Raw genomic sequence first — 11,614 nt, 5'->3', positions numbered from 1 at the left:
GAGTCTTCTAAACATCATTTGGTGGATACAGCAATTGTGTATTAGCATGTCTGGTGGTCTAAGAAGACTAGAGTGGAATACTTATCCTTGCACCCTGTTTGCATGATGTGAATCTAACACTGCACATCAGTCAGGTAACATTCTCCCCCACGATAATGTTGGACAGTAGCAACATCATGTTGTTGTGATGCCTTTCAGCAGAAGTGACTGATAATTTTGCTGGGATTAGTAGAAAAATGAATTCTGTACAATATAGACAGATCTCAGAGGAAAAACTACTCACCTCTGGCTGAAATATAAAAATGAGGAGGTAGATTAGAATATAATTAGGAAAAGTGCATGGCACAACTCAGGTTTCCACCCAGTCTTCTTTACCCCGATGGGCTAATATAAAGTTGCTGAATAGTTTAATATGGATGTATTAAGAATGAGGGGGGAAACATGCTGGGAGCAAGGATACTACATGCAGACTAAACAGATACCAGAAAATGAACCTAGAACTGATGATCTGCAAGGCAAAACCTCAGTGTAAGATTTATTCAGTTTAACAATGAACATTGTTATTTAATTGGGCAATTAAAACTCATATTCTGTTTGGATGTGAATCAGATTAATTTCATTCAACTGAGAACCAAGTAACCAAGTAAAGCTTTGTAGCCTGAGAAGACAAAAGTAGAATATTTTAACACTCTGTGGATCTACTGTTCATTGTTCATTCATTTTAGTTTCCAGACATTTTGCTACATTTCTCCAAAATTAAAAGTAATATTGCTACTACTACTACTACTACTACTACTACTACTACTACTATTGCTAATAATAATAATAATAATAATAGTAATAATGATAATAATCTTCGTCTATGTCATTCATTAATTTGTCATTATTTTTTTGTTTCGTTTTTAGAATTCCTATTTGCAAGTCCTAGAATACTGATTAAATAATTTCCTCTACCATGAAAGTTATTAATGATAATACCTATTAGTGTTTGAATATTTACAAAATAGGATTTATATGAAGTGAGATTAAAGTTCCTCCTGCGTGGAGTTTGCATGTTCTCCCCGTGTCTGCGTGGGTTTCCTCCGGGCGCTCCGGTTTCCTCCCACAGTCCAAAGACACGCAGGTTAGGTGGATTGGTGATTCTAAATTGGCCCTAGTGTGTGCTTGGTGTGTTTGTGTGTGTCCTGCAGTGGGTTGGCACCCTGCCCAGGATTGGTTCCCTGCCTTGTGCCCTGTGTTAGCTGGGATTGGCTCCAGCAGACCCCCGTGACCCTGTGCTCGGATTCAGCGGGTTGGAAAATGGATGGATGGATGGAGATTAAAGTTGGTGTCTATCCTTTGCTAAATGCAGCGACAATAAACGTCTGCTGTCCATGGTACTGAAAACGCAGCTTTAACGGTGGCGTGTTTTTTTTCAGATTAGGACTTAATATAATAACGAACAATTTTGTATGAGAAAGTAACATTTGAAAAAAAATGCCGATAGTAGGCACCGACCTTCATTGTTTTTATATTATTTTTAAAATGTTCTTAGTTTAATCTATCAAACACAGTTTATAGTGGTATTAGAAGGTTTGTGAACTTTTACAATTTTCTCTAGTTCTCCATAAATATGACCTAAATCATGTACCTTTTATATGTTTTATCTTAAAACTAAGTAAAGAAAAACAAATTAAAGAAGTGACACAAACAATTTCACTAGTTGTCATATATATTGAGGAAAATGCTCCAATGATACATAGTTGTGTGTACACTGTACAATAAGTAATAGAACACATCACTCTATGAAACATTATTATTATTATTATTATTCATTGCATGTAAAAATATACCTACTTCTGGCTCCTATTGTTTCAAACGATCATTGATTTTTTTTCTGATAATATTACTAAAAATTGAAATCAAGCTTTCCACTCCTAAATGACAACTAGTTTAATACATGTAAATGAATTGTTTTTAATTTACCAACATTGGAAAATTTCCAATGCACATTCTGAATGCTCATTTTTATCCCCACTAGTCCAAGCCATGTTTCTAAAGTGTAATTTTCGTAAGAATGTATCCATAATTTTAAATTACCTTGCCATAAATTACAGATTGAGTTTCTGGTTTACACTTTATAAAATGTGTTTTATTCCTTTTATGCTATGTTTGAACATCTATTGACTGTTTTTTTTTTTATTTTGTATGTGGATAATTAAAACAAAACATGATTTTAGAAAAAAACAAGATTTTGTTTCTCAGTATGGATATTTTTTTTTTTTTTTCAAATGGAAGCCCTCGACCTAAAATACTGCCCTTTTATACCAGAAAATTGGACATATTCAGAAATTTACCATGAATAATTATGTAGAGAAAAGCCAAGCAAAATGACACCTTTTATTGGCTAACTAAAATGTCATTTTGCCTGGCTTTTCTCTACATTCATAATGGCTAACACGGTTCAACACCCTAGTACTATGAATAATTACATAATTCAAAGTTTTACAGTTTCTAAAATGAACGCAAGGTGTCACTGCCTTCCAGCTTTTCAATACTTTCTAAACGATTATTAAAAAAAAAAAAAAAAAAAAAAAGGTAAAGCCCTTCTGCTCATTTTGATTCCGTTTCCACAAAGAAAACAACATGGGTGTATAAATATATTTTTTTGAAATTACTAGAAATTATTTCTATAAACGATTATATGCGTCAAAGAGGAATATGCTTACTGTTCAAACTAAGTAAAAATGCAAGGCTACAAGAGGATTTTTCTAATTTCATCTTTTCTTTGCTGCTGTTGGGGAAATGCTTTTTCACATCTACGTTATTCTGTTCAAGAGGAATTAACATCTGGAACGATTATCGGAAATATTATAAAAGATCTGGGGTTTGACATTAAAAATCTTGAAGGACGAGGATTTAGGGTGATTTCTGGATCAAAACAACAGCTGCTTCAGGTAAATAACAAGACCGGAGCCTTTTTTATAAATGAAACCATTGACAGAGAAATGCTTTGTGGCAGGAACAAAAATTGTTTTATCAGCATTAAGATTGTCATTGAAAACCCATTAGAAATTCATGAGGCTGAAATTGAAATTTTAGATATAAATGACAATTCACCGACCTTTCCAGAAAAGTCATTAAGCTTGGAAATTTCAGAATCGAGTCCAGTGGGTTCGCGTTTTCCTTTAGAAGGAGCCTATGATCCCGATTCTGGTGTGAATTCCGTAAAATTGTATGAGCTTAATCAGAACGATCATTTCATTTTACAAATAAAAGAAGACAGCAAGAAAAATAAAATACCAGTTTTAGTGATACAAAAAGCTTTAGACAGGGAAGTGAAAAAAAAGTACGACTTTCTGCTGACAGCCTTCGATGGGGGGAATCCTCCGAGATCTGGAAATATGAATATTACTGTATTAGTTGTCGACATTAATGACAATTATCCTGTTTTTCTTGAAGATACGTACAGTGTAACATTAGAGGAAAATGCACCCGTGGGGACCCTTGTACTAAAGGTTAACGCCTCAGACTTAGATGAAGGCACTAATGGCGAAATTGTTTTTTCATTTCAGCAGTCAGTTCAGAATAAAGACGGCGAATTGTTTCAGCTTGATATGTATACAGGAGAAATAACAGTTAAGGGGGTGATCGATTTCGAGGAGAAGGAATTTTATGATTTTGATGTTAAAGCTACAGACAGAGGACAGATACCACTAAGTAGCCACTGCACTGTATTAATTAAAATCTTAGACATGAATGATAATGCACCTCTGATAGAAATAACATCTCTAACGAGCTCTATTTTCGAGGATGTAAAACGCGGCACAGTAGTCGGACTAATCAGTATTACAGACCTGGATTCTGGTGTAAATTCTAAAATAATGTGTACATCATCCGAAAACCTGCCGTTTGAGCTGAAGAAATCTTTGCAGAAAAACCTTTATTCCTTAATAACAACTTCGCTGCTGGATCGTGAATCAACATCTTACTACAACATTACAATAACTGCTAAAGACTTCGGACAGCCTTCTCTCACGACTTATGCGACTGTTACTGTTAATGTCTTGGATGTAAATGATAACCATCCAAGATTTTTACAAGATCCTTATGTATTTTATATCGAAGAAAATAACATTCCTGGAGCCTGTATTTTTTCAGTAAGCGCAGCTGACGAAGATACGAATGAGAATGCAGTTATTTCATACTACTTGTTGGAAAATGAGGCTGTGGATAAGCCGTTATTACATTTTCTCAGTATTAATGCGCTTAATGGGCAAGTTTTTAGTTTTGTAACCTTTGATTTTGAAGAAATAAAAAGCTTCACCTTCATCGTTGTAGCTAAAGACTCGGGAGTGCCTTCGCTTAGCAGCAACGTAACTGTGAAAGTTTTTATACTGGATCAAAATGATAATTCGCCAGTTGTTGTGTTTCCCCTCACCACAAATCAAAGTGCAATTGGAGAAGAAACAATCCCAAGAAACGTGAAAGCGGGACACTTGATAACAAGAATCAGAGCATATGACGCTGATGTTGGATACAACGCTTGGCTTTCTTTTTCTCTGCATGAGGTCTCTGATCGGTCACTTTTCAGCGTTGGGCGCTATACAGGGGACATTAGAACTCTTCGGGCAATAACGGAGTCTGATATGACTGTTCACAAAATGGTAATATTAGTGAAAGACAGCGGGAGCGTTTCATTTTCTACATCGGTCACAATAATAGTCGCCGCAGCTGAAACAACAGAAGCTCACGCATTGTCTGAAATCAACACACGCACAATAGAAGAAGACAAGGAAAACAAGTTGACATTTTATTTGATCGTCGTCTTGAGTTCAGTGTCATCTTTATTTTTAGTTGCTGTAATTTCTCTTTTCGCCTGTCAGTGCTGGAAAACACATAACGATTTAATAAGTAACAAGTACTTAGGCGACTCAAATTACGCAGAAGTGACTGGATCCCTTTTTCATGACCAGTACCAGGTAGCAGAAAAGCAGTTCGTTTTCCTTGGACCTGAAATGAACAGAGATTCAGCAATGGGTACAGAGAATAATGGAAATACTCTGATCATTTCCGATAGTGGAATTAAAATTGCACGTATGGTAAGTGATTTTACCCCTTTATTACGTTTTAGATGTTTAGACCCGTTCACTTCCATCAATTGCTTGATTTTCTTGTAAAATTATCTACTTGTAGGAACATTATAAAGAAGGGATTTGAAAATAATTTCTGTGTGTGTAGTGAGATGAAGACATTGTATGCTAAACCTGAACGTTTCGGAGTATAGCTTTTAAAACTAAATGCATTTGTCAGAGTGGAACATTAATAATAACGTTTCTAAAATTAATCTTTAATGGGTTTTGCTGTCACTCACAGAATCATTAGAGCCTGAAGGGTTGTTTGTATATAAAAGGTTCTTTGGGCTTTGAAAACCGTACTAATTTGTTGATGATACAGCAATCTGAAATATGTATCAGCTACCTGGCGTGGTACTGTAAAATCAATAAGATCAGAACTTAGCCGTCATTGCTGTATGCATCGAGTCCTTTTAAAACCAGGAAATCAATTAGTATTTCACAAATCCGTTATGTATTCATGGTAGTTATGGAACCAGTTATGTCCATAAATAAAGGTAATTTCTGAAACCTTCCACTGGATGGTTCTTATGTGGACCAAAAATGTTGCCCCAATGGCATCACTCTGAAAGACCAATTTGGGACCTTCATGTGTAAGAGAGAATATAGCACCACATGAATTAACATTGCTTTTGATATAATGGAATTAATTCAGTTAATTAGTCAGTAGTACTATAGGTGTTGTAAAGTGTTAGCCATTATGAATGCAGTGAGAAGTCAATCAAAATGACACCTTTTATTTCCATCCATCCATCCATCCATTTTCCAACCTGCTGAATCCGAACACAGGGTCACGGGGGTCTGCTGGAGCCAATCCCAGCCAACACAGGGCACAAGGCAGGAACCAATCCCGGGCAGGGTGCCAACCCACCACAGGACACACTAGGGCCAATTTAGAATCGCCAATCCACCTAACCTGCATGTCTTTGGACTGTGGGAGGAAACCAGAGCGCCCGGAGGAACCCACGCAGACATGGGGAGAACATGCAAACTCCACACAGGGAGGACCTGGGAAGCGAACCCAGGTCCCCAGGTCTCCTAACTGCGAGGCAGCACCGCTCCCCACTGCGCCACCCACACCTTTTATTTGCTAACTATAAAGTTTACAATATTCAAGCTTTCAAGGCAACTCAGGCCCCTTCTTCAGGCAAAATGTAATCAGATGTAATGTAATGTAATGTACATCTTGCCTGAAGAAGGAGCCTGAGTTGCTTCAAAAGCTTGCATATTGTAATCTTTTTAGTGAGCTCAGGGATCCTCCATTACAGTCCTGGAGGGCCGCAGTGGCTGCAGGTTTTTGTTCTAACCCGGTTGCTTAATTAGAAAGCAATTCTTGCCAATAATTTAATTTCATGGCTTGTTAGTGCTTTAACTCTGCTATTTCAGGTAATTCTTATATCCTGGATTTTCTTTCCTTTTCTTAGGATATCATCCAAATGATTTGAAGGCTAAAATGGATGAGTAATTCTCAGTCCTTCACTTTTTCCTCTTCAATTTCCTTCCAAGTATTTAATTTAGCCCAATAGTGCAAGATAAATACACACAGAGGTGTAAATGGTAACAAGCTAAATGGAGAAATGCTGGTCTCTTTTGTCATTTGCATGTTATTGCTAATTAGGAGCAATTAAAAGCCAAGAATATGGCTGTTTAAGATTAAAATAAGCAATCAGGGTTCAAAATCTTAACGAGCGAGACAAGTAAAGTGAAACAGAAGTGTTACTTGAGCAATAAGTGCTTCTTATTAAGCAATTGGGTTGGTGCAAAAACCTGCAGCCCTCCAGGACTGTGATTGAGGACCCCTGAGTTAGCCAATAGAAGGTGTCATTTTGCTCGACTTCTTTCTGCAGTTAAATAGTCAGAAAGTTAACACTTTAATTGTAAATATTTTTTAAAAAATCAAAAGATATACATTTGAGAGTTTACCTTAATGCTGTTAGAATTAATTCAACACTTCTGATTTTTTCAGCGTACAGGGATGGCTCCTGCCTGGATTAAGCAGTTTTGTGTTTTTTTTTAATGATTCCTGGGTGGATATCTTTCATGCGCACTTTGTTTAATCCTGTCAATCATCCATTATTTTGGTGACATTTTCATAAGAATTCTTTGGCATAAAATTGAATAACATGATTTTTATTTTTTCCCCAACCTTTCCTTTGATCTTTTAGACATTACATTAATTTTTCCAAAAGTTATTTAAATTTGTTTGTTACATCTGTGAGAGTGTGTTCAGGGTAATTTGTTGTCAAAGATTGCTACAATTGTTATGATGTGTGCCTTGTTCTTTGTAAAGCTGCTAATATGGTAATTATGAGGTTGGTGAGACTACAAACAGATTTTCTGAGATGTATTTCCTTTGTGTCTTTGGGCAGCTATTTATTGAAGTTATTTTGATATTGCATGATGATCAGAAAGGATTAATGCCTGATGAAACTGTTTTTATTTCATTATGTTTGGAAGATGTACAATGGATACAGCCACATGACATGTATAATAACAGATCAATTTCAGTTAACCTGTAACTGCCAATGTTCTGTTTTTCAAACTGGCAGCTTTTCACATGACTGTTAAGAATATAAAGTTTTAAAACAACTCTGATTGGGACAGGCCTTTCAAGACAGTATTATTTCCATCATTAAAGCCATTGTGTACACTCAACTTTAACTTACTATTGAACTTTATTGCCAACCAAGACAGTTGCTAGGAGTTTCTCATTGTGTTACATCCATAGACATAAGAAGGTAAATACAATTAAAGAACATAATGTACGATATTTGATGACATAACAATATTGTATACAGCAGTAATAAAAACATATATTGCACAAAACACAAATATACAAAACAATATAGTAAAGTAGAACTGCACTTTCTCCCATATATCAAGTAAGTTCTTATAATATAAACAGTAATAAAATATAATTTAGGATATTAGGATAAAGGAGCCCAGAAACCAGGAAAAGCCAGAGGTGACCTGAAGACTATCTAACCACAATATCTGTAGGAAAGACACTAACATGTCTAGTAGTTCTTTCCGTTAGTGACTGCTAACATTTCCTCTATGGTAACAACTAACAAGGTGGTTTATGGTGAGTGTAGTTTTTGATTATATTTCCAGCAAATTCCCTGACCTGTGATGTCAACAGGACCTCAATGGAGTCCACATTTAGGCCCATATTCATCTCTGCTGTCTGAATGACACAGCCACACCAGATTGCTAAGGAGAAAGTGTGACTTTTACTAATAACAGCTCTATTAAACTGCATCAGCTCTATTTGGGGCAGGTTAAACTTTTTAACTTTGTGGGAAAAAAAATCCCCTGCTGAGCTTTTTTTGACAAGAGTAGTTATGTTTTCATCCCAGTTCAGATTGTGAGTGATAGTTGTACCAAGACATTTATATGATTCCACCCTATTGACAGTGACATCATTTATAACTAAGGGTGTAGGAAGTCAACAGGAACTGAAAGGTCACTGGGGCACTATTTAGTAATTTGTTTAAGGTGCTTACAGTTCTCTGTATGAAGAAATATTGTAATATTTGTACAAAATTAGCCTTTAAACAATTTCAGCTTGTGTCCTCATATTCTCGATGAAGAACAGATGCTAAAATAATGGCAGACATCAATACTCCTTATCACACTTCAATCACATCACAACTTAATAACATTTAATATATTCCATATTCCTCTTTCTCTTAACCATGCATTTCCACAAAAAATTTTACATTTTGCAATATAGTGTCATGTTCTTCTTGCAATTTGGAGATAAAACTTGCATGGCACATTAAAGATGACATTCAAGCAAGTTACACAGTTTGGGCATGACCTTTCTTATTTTATACTTTATAAAATGCAGCTAGTCTTGTTAATTCATTTTAAAGTTTTCCTCTTAAGGTTTACTTTTCAGTGCCAGATGTGATTTTCTGTATGCATTCTTAGAGTTTAATTACATTTGTTTGTATTAAGATTTATTAGCCAGACATCTGTCCATGCCCGGATTACTATAGGTCTTTCTGAATAGATTCTGTTAACTTTCTAAATTCACTTTTTAAGCCATCCAGAAATGCATTTTATTTCTTTATTACATTTATTTTTATAAATTAAAAAAAAGACATAAGTGCTGATCTATGTATAAAGAGACTTTAGACCTTAAGTAATTTTGCACTGCTTCCCACCATAGAAATGTTCTAGTTCAATGAATCATCTTTATTGTATTGTGTAATAAAAAGCTTTCTGCAATACTGTACACTTCCATGTGTTAATAATAATAATAATAATGGGTGACACGGTGGCGCAGTGGTAGCGCTGCTGCCTTGCAGTTAGGAGACCTGGGTTTGCTTCCCGGGTCCTCCCTGCGTGGAGTTTGCATGTTCTCCTCGTGTCTGCATGGGTTTCCTCTGGGTGCTCTGGTTTCCTTCCCCAGTCTAAAGACATGCAGTTTAGGTGCATTGGCGATCCTAAATTGTCCCTAGTGTGTGCTTGGTGTGTGGGTGTGTGCCCTGCGGTGGGCTGACACCCTGCCAGGGATTTGTTCCTGCCTTGAGGCCTGTGTTTGCTGGGATTGGCTCCAGCAGACCCCCATGACCCTGTAGTTAGGATATAGCGGGTTGGATAATGGATGGATGGTTGGATGGATAATAATAATGATAATAGTAGTAATATGTTGGTGTTTCATAATTAAACACAAGCATATTAATACAACATAATTCTTAATATCTAATCCCACATTTATGCTGTACAAACATACCTTACTAGGTGCTTCATTCATTTTTTATCCGTTTCCATTTATTTGCTAATGATGTCTACTGTTTTAAGTTTTTATAAATGGTGGTACATGGTTTACTATTTAAAATTCCATTCAGAATTTCATTGGAATGTGAATTTTAAGTGTTTGTATTTGTAATCTCTAGCTTCTTTAAACAAATGTCTGTTCAGGAGAATTTATTTGGTTTTAAAATCCCAGAAATTCTTTTCTTACTGCAATTTTTTTTTAAAAAGTTTAAGATTAACAATATATTTGAATTTTTCAGAAAGTACTAATTTATTGTATTAAATATTTACTTTTTCATATACGTGATACTTTTACTAACCATAATACACTATTATACTCTTGACCATCTTCTTACTTTTGTAATATTGGAACAGCTTTAAGTTATATTTTAAATTGGTGAACATTTTTAGCTTTGGCAGCAATGTTTGTTTCTTGATTTCCTTATTTATCAACTGAGGAGGTTTTATTCCAGTTCTTTCTTCTTGTCATTTCTGGTATACATTCATGCTAACATGAAATATGTGAACTTTTACATCTAGTGAAATATACTTTGAATCTAAAGAAAAGTACAAGAAACAAAATGAAAGTTAACTGACAGATAATAGAAGACAGAAAAATATGAACTGAGTACTCAGAAACACATGTCAAAGTCATAGAGAGCAATGCGAGTAAAGGTCTTAGATGTAAAGTGTTTCTGGGAGTGCATTGAGCTCTTTCAAATACTGAAATGGGGCCCAAAGAGCAGATACAAGGTCAAGAATATGACAAAGTGTCAAAATACCAGACAGGAGTCAAATGTACTCCTTAACAAAAGAACTGTAAATACAAATGCACTTATATAAAAGCTGAAGCTGATAGAGAGCAAACAAACGATAAAAATAAAGAGAACAAGAAAGAGAATCACACAGGAGGGAACAGAGCAACTTGTCAATGTAGAACATCATTGGGTGACTATGAGGTTACAAAGATTTACAGGAACATAACTGGAAGGGGTATTTGTAAAAGAAAGACAGGCTGGCAGCCTGCATACTATAGGTCTCCAGAATATTGTAGAGTATGGAGAATACATGTTAACATTATAATCAGAGATAAGAAAAGAGTTTATATGCAAATAGCAGGTTTCCATGCAGGAGACCTTAAGGTGGACACTGGAAATTGGAAGTCTATTGCCAAAGAAAAAAGTAAAGGTGGTAATGAGGTTAGCTTGGAGACCTATCACTTTACAGGTTCCTGAGGTAACCAGGTTCCAACGACATTAGGTACTGCTGAAGAAAGCCCTATCTGTAGATAATTTTGTCATTGGGCAAGAGGGGACTCCAAGAACAGGTTTAAATATGAAGAAGTCAAAGTCATGACAGAGAGAGAGACACAAATATGGCCATAACATGAAACTTCTTTGGTGTGTCACATGAGAAGTGGGCATGTGGGTGAGTGATCCCAACTGATAATTTGAGAAGGTTATACACATATAAAGGCCAAGAGGGCCAGTAGGATTTTATTGTGGTGTCTTATGCTTTGTGCTTTCTCATTGTTTTACTTGTGAAGAACTGGTTGTTTAATGGATTCACTTGAGCACAGCCACTAAAGAAACAGTGTGACGGTCTGAATTAGTAAATCTGTGGTGTATGGCCTTAACCATCAGTCTACACTTACTAATTCAATAATTCACAAAAATACTAAAAACAACCGTTTATTTGAACCTTGACTGCATTACTTGCAGCTTTACATTTAC

General features: G+C 35.7%; 1 protein-coding gene across 13 annotated transcripts in view; it reads left to right on the top strand.

Annotated features, from left to right (window-relative positions):
* The window catches only part of LOC114660357 (protocadherin alpha-C2-like), a 480,950-nt gene that overhangs the window by 96,433 nt on the left and 372,903 nt on the right, over window positions 1–11,614 (top strand). For 2 of the 13 annotated variants that reach the window (XM_051934067.1, XM_051934051.1), the window contains exon 1: window positions 2,702–5,081. The exons of the other annotated variants lie outside the window; for them this stretch is intronic. In XM_051934067.1, coding sequence (XP_051790027.1) covers window positions 2,727–5,081 — 2,355 coding nt within the window. In that variant the 5' untranslated portion in view covers window positions 2,702–2,726. Of the gene's footprint in view, window positions 1–2,701; window positions 5,082–11,614 lie in introns of those variants that run through there. 13 annotated transcript variants of the gene reach the window in all.

This window comes from Erpetoichthys calabaricus, chromosome 11 (assembly GCF_900747795.2).
Source record: "Erpetoichthys calabaricus chromosome 11, fErpCal1.3, whole genome shotgun sequence".
NCBI classification, from domain to species: domain Eukaryota; kingdom Metazoa; phylum Chordata; class Cladistia; order Polypteriformes; family Polypteridae; genus Erpetoichthys; species Erpetoichthys calabaricus.
This window is presented reverse-complemented; position numbering and strand designations above follow the sequence as displayed.